The sequence below is a fragment of the Panonychus citri genome, unplaced genomic scaffold, assembly GCF_014898815.1.
Source record: "Panonychus citri isolate SS breed McGregor unplaced genomic scaffold, ASM1489881v1 Contig00111, whole genome shotgun sequence".
Lineage (NCBI taxonomy): Eukaryota > Metazoa > Arthropoda > Arachnida > Trombidiformes > Tetranychidae > Panonychus > Panonychus citri.
This window is the reverse complement of record NW_026515516.1, coordinates 1,158,540-1,176,030: the sequence shown is the minus strand read 5'-3', so window position 1 is coordinate 1,176,030 and position 17,491 is coordinate 1,158,540. Positions and strand designations below refer to the sequence as shown.

The 17,491-nt window shown below is 30.5% G+C and overlaps 5 protein-coding genes across 8 annotated transcripts in view; 4 read left to right on the top strand and 1 right to left on the bottom strand.

Moving 5' to 3' along the window:
* Nucleotides 1-17,491, top strand: part of LOC128389823 (uncharacterized) — a 196,440-nt gene that overhangs the window by 62,809 nt on the left and 116,140 nt on the right. The gene's annotated exons all lie outside the window — the stretch shown is intronic.
* The window catches only part of LOC128389809 (GATA zinc finger domain-containing protein 14-like), an 85,530-nt gene that overhangs the window by 50,518 nt on the left and 17,521 nt on the right, over nt 1-17,491 (top strand). For all 3 annotated transcript variants that reach the window (XM_053349439.1, XM_053349440.1, XM_053349438.1), the window contains one exon: nt 16,423-16,854. In XM_053349439.1, coding sequence (XP_053205414.1) covers nt 16,423-16,854 — 432 coding nt within the window. The remainder of the gene's footprint in view (nt 1-16,422; nt 16,855-17,491) is intronic.
* On the bottom strand, nt 6,565-7,424 carry LOC128389822 (sex-determining region Y protein-like). The gene is made up of 3 exons (XM_053349454.1): nt 7,378-7,424; nt 7,242-7,301; nt 6,565-7,162 (listed from the first exon to the last, which is right to left on the bottom strand). Exons 2-3 carry the CDS (start codon nt 7,276-7,278, stop codon nt 6,780-6,782), a joined length of 420 nt encoding a protein of 139 aa, XP_053205429.1. The 5' UTR covers nt 7,279-7,301; nt 7,378-7,424; the 3' UTR covers nt 6,565-6,779.
* LOC128389810 (uncharacterized) lies at nt 10,150-12,991 on the top strand. Of its 2 annotated transcripts, XM_053349442.1 has the most exons (4): nt 10,150-10,561; nt 10,626-11,495; nt 11,559-11,954; nt 12,018-12,991. In XM_053349442.1, the coding sequence occupies exons 1-4, from the start codon at nt 10,243-10,245 to the stop codon at nt 12,620-12,622; spliced, it is 2,190 nt and encodes a 729-aa protein (XP_053205417.1). In that variant the 5' UTR covers nt 10,150-10,242; the 3' UTR covers nt 12,623-12,991. The 2 variants fall into 2 exon arrangements, with proteins under 2 accessions (XP_053205417.1, XP_053205416.1); XM_053349441.1 differs by having other exon boundaries at nt 11,559-12,991.
* On the top strand, nt 13,076-14,297 carry LOC128389815 (uncharacterized). The gene is made up of 2 exons (XM_053349446.1): nt 13,076-13,507; nt 13,563-14,297. Exons 1-2 carry the CDS (start codon nt 13,090-13,092, stop codon nt 14,246-14,248), a joined length of 1,104 nt encoding a protein of 367 aa, XP_053205421.1. The 5' UTR covers nt 13,076-13,089; the 3' UTR covers nt 14,249-14,297.

The window sequence follows — 17,491 nt, the reverse complement described above, 5'->3', positions numbered from 1 at the left end:
ATCCATATTCTTGATGATGATGACCTTTTATCCCTCATCTCTCTCTCTCTCTCTCTCTCTCTCTCTCTCTCTCTCTCTCTCTTCACCTTAAATCTTTTAGATCTTTTTTGTTTTGTTTTGTTTTATCTTCTTATTCACCAAGAACAACTATTAGAATCGATTTGTCTTTTCCCTTTTTCTTCCGATATTTTCTATCTTTTCATTTATTCTCTGTTATCTTTTTCGATATCATGACAATAATAATAATGATAGAGTTGTGAATGAATTCTTATAAATCAAAGGCTATGTAAATCTGATTTAATTACCATCATGATTGATTTAATTATTCTCAATCACCATAACTTGATGATGTTTGTATTCAGTTTGTTGCTCACACAGCCAAAGAATAATCAATCAAATATTAGTGTTGAAATCATTATATCATTAAGTTGACAATTATTAGTCATGAATAGTTTCAGCTGATGATCAGAATCAATCTGTAGTCAACCAGAGCCAGAAATTGATAATAATAATAATATAACTCATATCATGGTGATGCTAATGATGATAACAATGAAAAAGCTTGATGGCTCTGTCATCTTGTTGGTTTATAAGCAATATTATTGTGCTTTATGCAAATTTTTTCACCAACAATTGTATCATAATGATAATGATGATCATGTTGATGATCCCATGAATTTTTATCTTACCCTCATCAGCATTAGTCTGAGTATAATATTTATTAATTTTGATTCAAGTTAATTTATCATCTTCTTATAACTATATCATTATAATCCTCATATGAAAAGCAACATTGTTTAATAACAATTTAATCCTTAATTGTTTGTGTGCCTTGATAATTTACTAACCCAAACAGAACAACAACAATTTAATTGTTGCTACTTGTACTTGAAATGTTGACTTGATCTATTAAATTGAATCAAATCAAGAAGATAATTAAGTTTTCGTAAGTGAAAAGATGAAAAAACAATTGCCATGGTATTTTTCATGGTGAATGAAAATAAAGCAAATTGTTTTTAAGGAAAATTAATGGATTAGATTGAAGATCATGATGATTCTGAAAGATAATCATATGATTGTAATCCATTGAACTTACGAAATCTTTGATGATTCTTTTGATTTGATTTCAGGGTAAAAGTAAATATTTCATTGAACTTTCATTCTAATAATGATTAACTCTTAATGACTTTAAGAGTATTAATTGTTGATGCAACGATAATGATGAAATATTATATTTCCTCAATTCTGTGATCAGAATCAACATATATTCAATATATATTCATTCACATTCCATGAGATATTTTTACCGGGTAACTGTTGATCTATTCACCCCAAGGGCAGTGATGATGATGATGATGGTAACAGTTAAATGGATGAACAATCATGAAGTATGATTATGAAGGAGAAAAGCTATTATTATTAGAATAAAATGAGAATGAGAAACTCTTCTGAATCCTTAAGCTGCTCAATAGTATTCACCAAGCTCAGGTAAAGTTCTGAGTTGATTGAGAGAAAAAAAATAGTCCTAAATACCTGAGGATTAATTGTTCCTCCACAACCAGCAATTATTTAATCAAATTGTTTACTTTTATCTGGAACATTGTTGTTGATATAAATTAGGCTCAATATTGTTGCTGAGAGTTTCAGATTTTTTGATTCATGGAGAAGAAGTAAAAAAAAATCTGAAGCTCAACAAATTGAACCATAAGTTTTCATGGAAACAGAAAAGTAATATATTGTTATTCATTTTGTTTCTTATGTTGTTTTACTCATTCAACAGAATTCATTCATTCATATGTATTCATTTTTGAACAGAACTTTTCTTTAAGGAAAAGAGTTGGATAAAACAAAGACTCTCAAACCTGATAGAGTGTAAATTTTCATGACAAAAATGAACAGAAATCAGAAAATTTTCTCATACTCAATATACAAAATATCGAAACAATCGTAATATCATTTATCTGAAGTCTATTAGAGTTGAAAATAATGTTCTCGACCTGATTTATTTCGATACTTTTTTTATTTTCTTCTTTTATCACACTGAATATTTCAGAACTTTTTTTTTCTTCCACCTTAAAGTTTTCTCATATTTATATGTGAATATACACTTTCGAAACGCTAAAAAACTTTTCATATTTTCATTCTTGAAAAAGGTTACTAACACTTGATTCCTTAATAATAACATCCACTGCCATGGAAAATAGTTTACAATGAATTGAACTTGGAACATTTTTGCATTAGAACTTTTTTATTTCTTTTTCGAAGTACTCAAAGTAGTGTTTGTTTACTTTTTTTCTCCTTACGAACCAGATATATAAGTCATTTCTCGAAGTAAACTTCGATTACTGTACATTCCAATTCTTTCTTTTCATACTCGAAGAAAATTTCTATTCTCACTAATTGTTCATGTTGATTAGTAACGAAGATAAACTTTGAGAACTTTTTTTCCTTGAGCCTATTGATGAGCATTAGTTTCGTTGCAATTAAATGTAATGAAATTGTTCAGTCTGATTCCAATTTAGTTTCAACTTGACGATGGAATATTATTCTACTTTTTTTACTTTCCAAGTCTTAGGTACATGTATATGTTTATATTAGAAAAAAATTAATAACAATTCGTTGAGTATCACATTTCTTATCATCATGATTGGAACTGAATACTGATGAAAAACTTGAACATTAGTGGCTTTTGTTTTCTGTCTTACTGACAAGTGTGAGTAATATTTTCCCTGTTAGTGACTCTTTTTATAATGAATATGATTAACAAGTTTGTCGATTCCAATTTGTTTCCATCTGAAGTTAAGTTACGGACAAGACACAATAACGAAAGGAGAAAAAAACAATTAATAAATTTCAGAATGATTAATAACAAGATGAGAAAAGTTCTGAATGATAAAATATAAAGAGAAAAAGAGTGAAAATAAATATAAAAATCATTCAGATAATAATGATGATAAAGTACACGAAGAGATGGAAAGAGTAAGATTGAAGAAGAAACTTTAGACTGGACTTTGGAAATTTGTCAGATAACTTGTGGTATCAAGTATCACCATCATCGGTGGATGATAATGAAGATGAAATTTTCTATGGTCGAATGGCTGAAATAACGGAAGAGAGAGAGAGAGAGAGAGAGAGAGAGAGAGAGAGAGAGAGAGAGAGAGAGGATGAAGAGAGTGATGAGATGGACGATGAACATGAAAGAGAAAGATATACTATTACTATAAAGAAAACAGCGGAAATTATCAAGATTTAGAATGAAAATTCTTTTCTTTTCTTCCAAAGTAGAAATGAATATTTTGTGTATAAAATAAAAGCATTTAGAGAGAAAGAGAGAGAGGAAAAGTTCATGCAAGGGATAAGGATTAGAATTTAAAAGATTGAGATTAACGAATGAAAGATTAAAATGAACAGGGATGATAATGGTGAGAAGGTGAGTAGCGATTAAAAAAATAAATCGAAAGTATTTGAAACTATCAGGTATGCGTTTGTTGTGTCAGTGCGAAAGGAGGAGAAGTGAATCTTAATGGAGGAGGTGTGGTGGTGGTGAGGACATGGTGGAGGTTGGAATTGGTGGTTTGCTCGTTTGCAAAGATTAGAGTTAAAAGCTTTCGGATTCAGAGGCTTGTTCCTTGTACCTGTTTGGCCAGTAAACGCTGTTGTAAAGTTTCAATATAATGTTCAACGGCCAGATAAACGAACTGGTATTGAGCTTCCGTTTGTACAAGTCCTGATCTTTGAGATCGCACCATTTGAATTGTTCTTGGAATATCAATCTCACAATCCAATCCTTGTCTCTTAATTTGATCAATAATCATATCGATAACAATAAAAGTTCCAGTTCTACCGATTCCAGCACTAGAATATTATTTTTTAGAAAAAAAAGTAAATAGAAATAGTATTTATAAATCTCCAAGATAAAAAATGTTGAGAAGAAAAAAAAAGTAAGACATCAAGAGGTTGTTGAGAAAGTAGATGATGAAAAGAAAGAGAGAGGAAAAGATGAAGACATCCAAGCTGAATGTATATACAGGGAGGGATAAAAAATCAATGATTGGACAAATAGTAATAAAAATAGTATTAATACCGATAATAGTAATAATATATCAGGTATCCTTTTTTAGAGACATTCATATATTACCTTATCCCTTTGGAGTTTTATCTTTCAGAATGTTCATCTTATCCTCTTACTCTGTTTCTTTGTGTAGGGAAAAGCCCAGAATATTATCAACCAGAACTTTTGTCTTCCATTCTCACTCACCACTACCTCTTTTTCATCCTGATCATCATCATCATCATCATCATCATTTCTTTGGCTACAGATAATAAAATCTGTAATGGACCATAGAAAAAGATAGTCACTATTTATATACATAAAACTTCATCCAATGACCACAGAACTCGGAATCAATTCTGTGTTTTTCATGGTCTCTCTTGCTCTCTTTCAACCTTGATTTATCCTCCATTTGTTTATGAACTTTTTCCCTGCATGGAGGATTCTGATCCTGGTATATTTTCTTACGGTCATCTATTGATAATCTCTTACGATATGGAGACTCAATAAATTACACTTGGAATTGAATATTATCATTCACGCGTGTAGATTATTCATTTTCATTTAGATTATCAACAGAATCACAATTTTATCAGATAATCTGATTAATCAGCTTTCTCTTAATCACGATAAATATTCTGTCCAGTTGATGGTCAACAAAACTTTCTTCACCCTATCATCATCCTTCCTCAGTCATTATTATTATCACCAAACAAAGTAATTGCCATGATTATCATCAATTGAATTCGTTAATGGACAGAATTTTTTTTTCCTTTTCTCCTTTTTCTATTGACGTTTTCACCATTGATTCCATTTGATTCCTTTTCATGAAGATTTTCAGAAATTTCATCCAGCTTTGAACATTATTCCCTCTGATGATCATTACAATTAATTTACATTGGAATAGATTGATGTTTAATTATTTTCAATTCGTTTTAATACTAATTTCTTTTTCTTTTCTTTTTTTTTCTATCTCCAAACAAAAGTTCATTAATCAGCTTGAAATTTATATTCAATCTATTGATATACTGAAACTTTGGTCAATCAATAGCAATGAACATGAACATTCATGTATTTGAAACTTTCAGGAGGGTTAGAATGAAAAAAAGACCAGAATTTCAATCTCAATGGAAAACAAAATGATTATAATAAAAAAAAGTTCTGATCCGAGATTCAGTTGATTCAAATTCAATGTAAATGTGTTCATGGTTTATATCAGTTTGAGAGACCAGATTTTTTTACCAACCAGAATTTTATCTCATCAATCTGAATATCCAACATGTAAATATCATGAAATGAATTTCCCTTCCCTAAGTTGATAAAAGCAAATGCTGATAACTTTTTCACTGAGAAATTCATGAAACTCTGATTACAAGCGATTAAGTGGATGTATTATCATGATAACCATCTCTCTCTCTCTCCTCTCTCTCCATGAAAGTGGAAAAACTTTCAACTTAAATTGAGAATTTGATTGAAAAGTTTGCTTAATCTTCCATAATTAATATTCATCATTCATATAATCATTTCAATCAACAATTAAGTTCTTGACTTTATTACGAAAAATTAATCGCCAATGATAATTGGATTAAAGGTTATCATTGTTATTAATGATCCGATTAACTAAACTTGTTGACCCAATTAAAAGTTCAATGTAATAATTTTCACATTGTAATTAAACTTTCATTTGAATCATCATTTTCATTAATCAAATTTAAATTATCATGTCAACCTAACTGGACATATGAAATTTAAATGTCCAAGTCATAGATTTGGACCATTGGTAATGTGGTCACTGCGAGAAAAAAAAACATTGGTTAATATATTTGAATTTACCATGGATTTGCTGAGAAACGTGATCTGAATTAACAGATTATTATAAATGATACATAGCATTTATTGACCACAGGCCAGTATATTGAAAAAGATACAAAGTTCATAAAGAGTAGTCAGTGGATCTGAAAAAATGGATTAAATTGTGATGGTGAAAAAATTGGAAAATGAAAGTGGAAACGATTCAATATGCGATTTTGAATTTCTATTCTAAGAACTGTGGATAAGGAAGTTGTTGTTGTCTACTCTTATATATTCATATTTACTATGGAAATGAGGTCATACTGAAAAATAGATCAGGTGAATGACTCATGTATTTTAGTAGGTGTGAGAACGACAATGAATCAAATGATAAAGTACCCAATCAACAGTGTAATTTTTGAGGAGCCGATTTGATTTAGTTTTGATTCAGTACTGAATCAACTCATTGATTCAAAACTGATTCAACAGCAATCAATTTTTAGAATTGATTCAAAATTAGTCAAAAAATAAAAGAGAAAAGAATAAAAATCCAAAAGCTGAAAACAAGAGCATGAATCATCTCAAAAGATTCGTTAAGCCAAAGTCAAGCTGAATAAAGCTTCTTTCAAAGAAAAGAGAAAGCGAAATGTAAAAATCGAATTTGAATTTATTCTATTCAGAAATCAAGAAAATTCATCATATTGAATTATGAATATGGATATTATTCTTTAGAATTTTGAGCATAACAAGTGGTGAAATTGATTGTAATCAGAGAAAAAGAAAAATTATCGATAAGAAAAACTGTTGAAATTGTGGGATAAATATAAAGATACCAGAAATTTTGGCTAAGCTTGAATATATGAAGAAAAATAAAAGATAAATATCATAATGAATGATCGTGAAAAATGGTAAGAAAAATATTAAATTTCCATTTCTTTCACTTCTTGGGAATAATCCATTTCTTCAAATTGGCCTTTTTGATCAAATTCATCGAATTTATAATTGAAAAAAACTTCATCATCACTATCTTCACTGTCGTTTTTTGTCGATAACAATTTTGGTGTTGAAAATCTTGTTGTTGTTGAGAAAGATCTTGTTGTTGTTGAGAATAAGCTTGTTGTTGTTGTTGATGATGTTGGTGAAAATCTTGTTGATGATGTTGATGAAAATCTTGTTGTTGAGGATGATGAGAATCTTGTTGCTGAGGATGATAAGAATCTTGTTGATATTGTTGTTGTTGGAGAGGAAGATCATTTTCGACGGGAATTGGACACCAGTTGATTTTGATTGTTGTTTTTGTTTCAATATTTACGCTAAATCCTTGTGATGAGAAAATAAAAGAAATAGATTTTAGTCAACCAATGCAAATATAATTTTCGAATATTATGATTAGACTTACCGTAATTTTGATAAATTTCTTGCTCTTGAGATTCCATTTTGAGATAAAAAAGATAAATTTCTAAACACAAAGAGGAGAAAAGAAAAAGATAAATTTAAAATGTAAACAGAATGAGAAAGTCATATGGAAAGCTTACCTTAAGAATAAATTGATGTTCTTTTTCAGTGATTAATCCAGTGAATTTAAATATTTTTTAGAAAGGGTTTAATGATGAAGTCTTTAGAATATTTGAAAAAGAAAGTTGTTGATTGAATAAAGATACACTTTGAAATATCACTATCAATATCGATGCAATCGAAATGACGACGATCTGATTCAGTTACTTCGTAGATGTGATCTAAACTGAATGAAAAATAGCCACTGAACCCTTGAAAAGCCAAATGAACGCGTTTAGAGGTAAAAAGCTGACAGAGAAAAAGAGTTTTTTCTCTAAATCCAACAATAGCTTTTATTCTGTAAAATTTTTCTCCAACACAAATAATGGAATCATTTCTCTGTTTGTCTTGACAATATTCAGCGATTGAATATCTTATTCCACACTTCGAGATTGATTTGTAATGAGATATTTGATTATTCACTAACCCAATTGGATCCAATTGATTTTCTATTGATTCGAAAATTAAATTTTTCATCGAATCGGAAATTGATCTTAAAGGAATTTTTTTAATCTCACTGTTTTTTTCGCACAATCCAAAGTTTCTTTTTTCTTTATGATTCAGCTGCCAATTTTTGAGTTTCACTTCACAAAGCTCTGAGAATTTCAAATCATTCAGAAAAACTCTGAGCAAAGACGGTCCGATATGAGAATATCGTCGAACTTTATGTTTGAGTTTACCCATGTGATCTTCAAGAGGATATGATGATACACTAGCACTTGGTCCAAGGTTGCGAAGAGATTTAGATAAATGAGAAAGAATATGAAGGTTGTACGAAAGGAATCGAGTTCCAAAAAGAGTAGCAGTCCCAATTTGATATTCTTCCACTAGATTATCCATTTCATCGATAATTGCCTGATTAACTGGTCCAATGTGAGATAAGTAATATATTCTACAGAGACAAGATATGTAGTTTATAACACTTTTCTTAAGCAGGCCTCTCACAGAAGAGAAGAAAAAGTAAGATAGAAAAGAATCATATTCAGAACTTTTCCATAGTCTTATTTCATCCATTCCTCTTACAATTCTTGCTGATTCTGACGGGACTTTGATACTTGTTAATCTTTCAGCAATTGAGGACATGAATCTATTAAGATTTATTCCACTTTCAAATATACTGGTATTATTTCCAAGAATTCCTTTGATCACGAAATTCCGAAAAACACCTAAACTTATACAGTGCATTGGCTCTACACTTACTCCATCCACAATATCAAAGTCTAATAGATTTAGCAACGGTGAAACACCAGTAATACCTTTGAATCTTGGATTGAATTGAATATGATTCTGATTTTGATTTTCTTCTCTTTGCGCTTTGTAATGAAAAAAATCTTCTTTTTTTCTACTCAGCTCATAAAGTTCAGCGCGAGTAGAATTTGCGTAGAGGCGAGCTCCATTAGCAGTTGTCGCTTGTATAAGACACCAGTCACAACCATTCACATGGTTGTACTGTCGGACATTTCTCAGGTAGGCTCTCATTGGAGCATCTGCTATCAAAGCAATCAAATGACAAGAAACCTTTCTAGATCTTTTTCCATTTATATCAATTTCCATGGGATCCGTTGATAATGATCTTATTTCGGTACAGATTGGGGTTAAAAAACTTTCAACGGTTGGTTTTTTCTTCCCGACATAAAGGCCAACAAGGAAAAAGAACTTTCTCCTTTCTTTTCTTCTCAACTCGTTAATTGAAATAAAAATTGGCAGAATTTTTATGCTTGAACTACCAGAACAACCCACTTCATCTGAGTGTAAGGTCATGGTCAATTTTTCGCAGGAACTTTCAGATGATTTGATTCTTCTCGCGAGATCAGCATTTGATACATCATCTGGTTCATATGGATCTATTTTACTTTCTTGCCATGCGGTACAAGGTATAGATGGTAGAAACTTTTCAAGCTGAACACGGAGAGGGAGATGAATGAAATAATCATCTTTATTCATGTTTACGCGAAATTGATCCCCTTCACAGTCGAAATATTCCTGGTCTTTCGATAACCCTGAAAATGGTCCATGAGAATGTTTTCTAGGGCACAAAACGTAAACATGAATGATATTTTCTTTAGCTTGACGATCCCAAAAGTGTCTTATACTTGGAAAAGTAACTGGTTCAGATGAGAAACGATTATTAGTTGTGTTGAAAAGATTGATAACTATTTCAGCAGCATGTAAATTTAAACCAGCGTGACTCAAAATGGTAACAAACACAGCTTCAAAATACTCTTTTGATCTTGGAATAAGATAATTTTCACTATCTTCTATTTCACTTCCGTTGGTTGAAGGGTCACTCTCAATGTCATTTGAAACAAAAGATGAAGTAATTTGTGATGAATGTGATGATTCTAATGAAGAATCATTATCAGGTAAATTATCAATGTAATTTTGTTGATTTAAATGATGATAACGACGTTTCCGCCGATAAAGATGTTGAAGAGATAAATTTCCACTAATCATCACTAACAAAATACAAATTAATCAAAAATTTCACCACAACAATTTAAATAAAAGGTTAATTTATTTTAATTAAATGATTTGAAGTAAATCACCAGAGTAAAACATGTGGAGATAAAACTCTTATCTTATGTTGGTTACTAAGAAATTGATTCGTCACGTTGCCATGGTGATAATCAAAAAATTCTTTTTCGACCAATTAGCTTGTTCTTTTTAAAAATTTATTCTATTCTCTTATCTCCTTGGTAACAAGTGTTTCCGCATTAATTCAAACTCATTTCATTTTTACATTTTTGTTTTTACTCAAAAACAATTGTTTCTTTTATTTTTTGAATATTTTTTTCTTGTTAATTGTTTTATTTTACCGAATGTGAACAATTTCGTGTATTCTTTTGATGGAAGAAAGATCAAAACGCCGAAAATCAACAGTTAAATTTCAAAAAAGTTCAAGACAATCTCAGAGTAATTTGATTCATAATCAAACCACATTAGTTGGAAGTTACATGAGTCTCATGGAGAATCAAAAGCTAGTGGTTGCCGTTCTACGGTACAAAACAAATGATGGTTCTAAGATCAAATTACCAGTTTTGTTCAAAGTGTCTTCTGAACAAATTCCCAAAGATCTTCGTCTTCTTGAAATTCATCGAGATAATCTCATTTATATTGAGATTGATGGTTGTAAGCCCTTAGCCGCAATGATCGTATCAGTCGGTGGTAAGTTTATTAAAGATTTTTTCCTCAATTCATGGTAATAATTATCTTTTTCTTTCAATTCTAGATGACTCAGTTCAACTATCTGAAATTTATCAGACTTTTATAAATAAAGAGTTGAAATCTAATCCATCATCCGCTGAGAAAAAAATCTCGAATTGGTTAATTGTCGATAATATTTCTATTTCAAAATTCGAATCTCAAAGATTACCCATAACAAGTGAAGAAGATCTTACTGAAGTCAAAAAAAGGATTGAAACGCTGAATAGTCAAGTGAAAAATCAATCAAGAATATATCAAGATCCTCAACCATCCACAAGTGCTCAATCTGATCTGATTCAAGATGATCTTTTTGCTGACGATGACGATGATGATTATTTCGATGAATCAAATTCAGATTTGTCTCATTCACTCATACCTGATCAACTGAAAGAGAACGATTTTATGGACAATTTACAAAAGTTGAAAAGTCTCAATTCTAGTGAGGTGGAATCACCTCAAGATATAAAACTGATTATTGACAAAGTCATTGATACTTTTGAATCAGTTTTTTATTCAAAAGAAATGAAAGATCAACAGGAAAAAAACATTATTCAAGTTGAAAAGAATCCTGGTGAGGTTCGATATATTCCTGAAGAAGATAAAACTTATTCGAGTGGTCAAACAACAATGATTGAAGGTATTCTACCAGTGTATACTAACAAATACAAAGCTGCGATCTCGGCAAAATCAAAATCAGAATATCAACCAGCTGCAATCATTACGAATATTATTCGATTCGCTTTTCCTAAGCATTGGCTAGTTGGAGTTACAGTTAAAGGCGCTGGTGGAAGAAAATCTCTCATTTCTATTTGGAATCATCAAAATCCATTGGCTAATCCGGGCGAAGGTCAATTCAAAAATGGCTTAGGAGAGAAAAGACTACGAGCTTTAATTGGTAAGAAAAAGAATTGACTTCTAGTGAATTTTTTCTAATTCTATTTTCCAAATTGTTGTACAGATCATGTGGTACGAAAAGGAAAATTCAAAAAATATGACAAAGCAACAGAAAAGTTTCTTGTTGGCTGTCTCGCTAAAGCGATGCATTCGTGTAGACCAAAGCCTAACTTTCTCAGCTCAGCTATCAATCTTGATGATATTTCTGATCCTGATTCGGATATTGATTCAGAAATTTATCATTTGAATATTCGAAAGAAAGAAGGTTCCAAAGTGATAAATCGATCCGATCAAGCGCTGAGAGTAGTAACCAGAAGGTCTTCACGCTCTCAAAAACAGGGAAATTCACCTCGTGAAAAAGAATCAGTTCAGGAAAAAGTGCCAGAAGTAAAGTCAACAGAAACGAATCATTCCAAAGGAACACTTTCAACTTGCATTGAAAAACTACCTGACCATCAAGGTAAACAAAAAATTATTCCTCTACATGCAGATCCTAACCCTCCAATAAATCTTTTCGAATCAGAAAATGAAGATGAATCTACCTCAGGCTGTGAGAACGAAAATCAAACAGATGTTAGTGAGAAAAATGGATCAAGATCAGCAGAAATAATTGAAGTTGATATGGGAAATTCAAGAGAGAGTGAAGAGCCTGAAATTAATGTTGAACCGATTTTGCCCAGCTTAAATCCAGGCTCAGATGGCAAAGTTTCAAATATTGTATCTGATTCTGAGAAAAATTCTCCAGCTGAATCTGATTCACTTCAAACATCGGATGTGTCAATAAATGATTCTGGAAATCATTCAATCTCACCTGAAGATAGGAGTCTCGAAGAAAATACAAATATACCAACAGCTGAAGAGAATACGGTTAACGATCCTATTCATGATGAATCGGATGGTGATTCATCTCAAATCGGAGGAAAAAGAACCAAAAATTGTGATAATGTGACAAAAAAACAAAGATCTGATGTCGGTGATGCTATTCCGCTTACTCAAGCTATTCCTGAAAGTATTTCAGATGAATCAATTGATTGCGATGATATTACGGAAGAAGATCGTGTAATTTTGGCCAAACTCAAATCAAAGGGTGTTTTGAGTAAATTCTTCAACCGATTGGCCAACAATTGAAATGTTGAGTAACTTTCAAATATTTTCCTATTATTCAGTACAAATTTTTCAATATTGAATTACTTAAACTCTCGATTTTAATCAAAATCGAAAGAAAAGTAAATCACAAATAACAATCGAATTGTATCAAAAGTACAATTATTTTCTTTTTCAATTTTCTAAAATTTTTTCGATTAATCAATTTACATTTACAATTTTGTCTAAAGAAACTCGATCATTTTAATTTGCTTTTACCCAATTTTTTGTGCACAGATCTTGTGAAATAGATCTTTTACAGAAATGCTTTTTGTAGCTTTTAGGGAAAAGCATCTTTGATTGATTTCTTTCCCATGTTTAATCTCGAATCAAAATAAACGATTTTGATCAATATCCGTTTCCTTTTGTGATTTATAAAAACAATTCTTCTTTGCTACTTTCATTCATTTTGATCATAATTGCAAGTCTATTAACTGTGTTAATCATTCAGAATGAGTTCACAACGTGTTTATAAAGCCGTGAATCCTGAAAAGATTCGTAGATGCTTTACTCAGCCAATGATGAATTTATCTAGAGGCGAGTCAAATAATTCATCCAAAGTATCTCCATTCAGTGATAAAGAAAAGTTTCTTTTCGGTGATCCAGATAAAACATCAAGTAAAAGAAAAAGTTCATCAGATAATGAAAAATTATCTAAATCAAAATATAAACTTGTAATTGTGCTTCCTCTGATTTTAGACAGAGATTGTGTTCCCTTAAAGCAACCATTTTCTTTTCAGATTGATGAAAATCAGCTTTCTGAGTTTGGATTCGATTTTCCATTCAAAGCTTTTTTCGATGAGAAAAAGAATTATTTCATTTTCAACATCTGTGAGCAAAAACTAACCATACAGATATTTGCGATTGCTGGTGAGTTGAATCAGATCTTCTTTTGAATTTCATCTAACTGATTTTCTTCCTCTAGATAACAAATCTGATCTTCTTAAATGCTTTCAAAACAACGTAAGACAAAATCCGATGTGGAAGAATTTGAAAAAGATCTTTTCTAATTGGAATTTAAAAGTTAAACTTCAATATGCTCCACTCACCGAGGAAGAAGATGCTCCAGTTCAACATGTTCTTGGTCCAAAGATAATTGCAAATATTATGAGCGAGTTCAAGCGTGATGTTAATTTGAGTGCTGAAAAACAAATTCAAATCAAAAAAACAAGAACTGAAGGTGAAAAGAATATTTTTCCCCAAGTCACCGAAAAGAGTCCATCGATTTTGAAACCCTCCAAGCCTAAAGGATTGTTGATGGACTCAGATGAATGTGAGACGGACATCGAAAATGATCCCTGTAGTAATGTCGATGAAAATGTTCAAAGAGACGAGAATATGAAAAGTAAAAGAACTAAATCAAATGACCAGATTGTACAAGATTTAGATAAAAAATTGAATGCTCTTGCTTCATCTACATCAAGGCTTTCTGATAATGATATTCTTGGATCGACGATAAAAACCACAGTGGAAATAATCCAAGAAATATATCAAAAGTTAATGAAAGTGGAGCAAGAGCCAAATACAATCGTGCATAAAGTTCCTGTGAAAGATGATACATATAAAATACGAAAAAAGGTAAAGAAAATACTTTTCCAAAATCTTTACTGAGTTTTTTTCTCTTGTTTTTCCTTTATTCAGAATTGGATCTTTTTGGAGGGTAAAATTCAATTAGAATTAGATAAATATGAAAGCGCTTTATGTAAATCAAAGCCCAATAATCCTTCATCTTTGGGCTACCAGCTAGTGAAAACAGCTTTTCCTGAAAGTTACATAAAAAATGTAACAATTGGGAAAAAATTCCTAACTGAAAATGAGCTTGCAAAGTTTCGTGATAACTTTCGTGATGAAAAAGTACCTTTGGTTTATGCCTGGAGTTTTAAAGATCCTTTCAGTGAGCCTTTCAGAGGATCATTTGAGTTTCATTTGGGTAGAAAAAGAATCAAATCACTAATAGGTGAGAATAGATTCGATTCTTTTCAATGAAATTAATCTATCTTTTTCTACTAGATCATATCTTCAGAAAATCTGAAATATTTGAGTACACTGAAAGACAAGAATATGATGTCCGTGAAAGAATGATCAAAGAAATGAGCAGAAAAAATGAAGGGAAAAAGAATAAGTTCACTGGAAAAGAAAAAACTGATCAAGATGATGACGACAATTCAATGAATGGAAATTCTGATGGTGACTCAGGCGAATTTCACGATGCCAACAGTGATATTGGAGACGAATCTTTTCAATTAAATAAGCAATGGGATGACTGAATATAAAATTATTATTTTCTTTACACTTGAACGTTAAAATTAAAATATTTAGAATTTGATATTGCTTACTAGATTCTAATTCTTATCGCGAGAAAATTCATGAATCGGATTTTCATTTAATTGATCTTATGATTTTTTTCAAATTACTTAAATATGAATCAATTCGGCTTCAAAAAGAGTCAGTAAAGTCTCAAATTTGATTCAAACTGCTCTCTCAAATTTGAATCAAAAACTTTCAATTTTGATTCAAATTCTCATCAAAATTGAATAAAATCGCGTCAAAAATCATTGATTCAACGTTGATTCAATCGTCAACTTTTTTCTATTTTTTTGAATCAAGTTTGAGTCAACACTGTTGATTGGGTAATTGTAAAGGTCTGTTACCAAGTTCGAGGATTGAAATTACGTGATGATAATCCTGTAATCGAGCCGTTAAAAAGGTTCGTTGAATGATATTATGCTGGAACAATGAAGAAAAGAGAGAGAGAGAGAGAAAAGTTATTCTGATATTTTATTGATAAAATTGGATAAAAATCAGTAAGAGAAAGGGAGCTAAAAGATCAACAGGAAACCCTGAAAAATACTCAATAAATACTCATCATTATCATTACTCACCTTATAGTGGAAATTGTATCAGAATTTCACCAGAATAAAAAATTTTCATCACTGAATTGAATTTCTCGGTTCTTTTTTGTTCCTTAGTCTCTATGAGCAAACGATTTCCCTTTTTTTCACACCCTGAACTTCATGAGTAACTCATGATGATGATGATAATCATCTAGCACTTTCCAGTGTTAATAATATTAGCAACAACCAATTGACTTTATACATCATAGTTTTTTTTCTTGTTCATTGTTTGTAACTTAGCTTTATTAGATTCCCTTAGATAAAGTTCTGATCATGAAGCTGATGATGATAATGATGATTATCATCCTGAATTCAAGGAGAGAATATAAAAAAGAGCTAACAAAATGATAATGATGATGGAAAAAGCAAAATGAAATCAAAATCTGACTGTAATCAAGGAAAAGAAATAAAGAAAATGATTCTAAAATCATCATCATCATGTAATCAGTTGTTCATATTTCATGATTCTTGGTGATTTTCAAATTTTCTGGTTCAAAATCGAGCTCAAAGTTTGGCGTTGAAATATTTTCCATCTTGTTAATGGATAAGCAAAGATCAAAATGAATCAGCTGATGAAAAGTGCTTGACATTATCATGATACTATTGAAAAACTTGCATGAACTTTGGAGTTATTTCAATATGAATAAGTCAAAAAGTCACTCAGAACTTTCCATTCAAAAAGCTATAAAAGTAAAAGTCAATTCTCTTACAATAAAGTTCATGAATGAGCTGAACCACTTCAGTATAGTTGTTAACCGAGTGTCCATCTTGAATTCAACCTTTCTCCATGTGTATTAAATGGTTTACTTTAATGAACTTTCAGTTATATTTGGGAAAATATCAAATAACCAACTAATCTTTTCAATCTCCTTTTTGTTTATATCCTTACAGAACCAGCACCAATATTAGATTCATGTAGCATAAGCAATCAGACAACACAATCATTTCAAATTGATTGTTACTTTCATCGTACAACAATTAACTCTGATAAAGATTATCATTTCAACAATAATAATAGTAATTATAGTTTATCATCATCATCATCGTCAGGTAATTCTGATGAATCGTTGCCTTTAACAAATGATAGATCAACTCAATCATCTTCATCTTCATCACATAATAATAAACTTAATTATCACCTTGAAGTTTATACACCAGAAAAGGATAAACTTATCTACAATTTAACTAATCAAGTTTCCAGGTTTACAGTTAATGGCCTTGAACCAGGTAAATCTTACCTGATATATGTATACACAGCTAATCAATTTGCAACAAGTTCACCAACAATCATCCGAACCCGAACCTTGTTAATTAAAAAATCAGGTAAATCAATCAATCCAATTAATTTGTTACATAATAATCAACTCAACACGTTGACATTATCAAATCGATTACAATAACAATTTATCATGTTTATGAATAAGTTTCAGGATTTTACGGTTTTATGAGTTACTAATTAATGAATGAGTTGATTTGGATAATTTTTTGTTCGAGAAAAAATTCCATTAAGATTTTAATCTATTCAATGGATTAAAGTTTAACAGATTAATCCAATTTTCACTTACCATTATTTTTATGATCATAGACTGAACTTTATTAGAGTTAATCGTTTAATTAAATTGCGATAATTAACTAAGATGATTTAGTAAATTGTTACCATTAACTGGATTATTTAAAAGAGTAGATTTAACATAATCGTATAAACTTTTCAAACGTTTAATTTACTAATTGTTGACCATTAATTTAATACGTTTCATTAATTGTTTCCTAGTTTACGTTAACGAAAGTTTTTGTTAATTATTATCAATTACAATTATCTAACAATTTATTAATGTAAACTTTTAATTGTGACTATGTGATAATTAGTTATGATATTTTTTAAATCTTAAGATTAGGAAAAGATTAAAGAAATTAAATTGTAATTATATAATCAAAGATAACGGTAATTGAACTTCTTAAT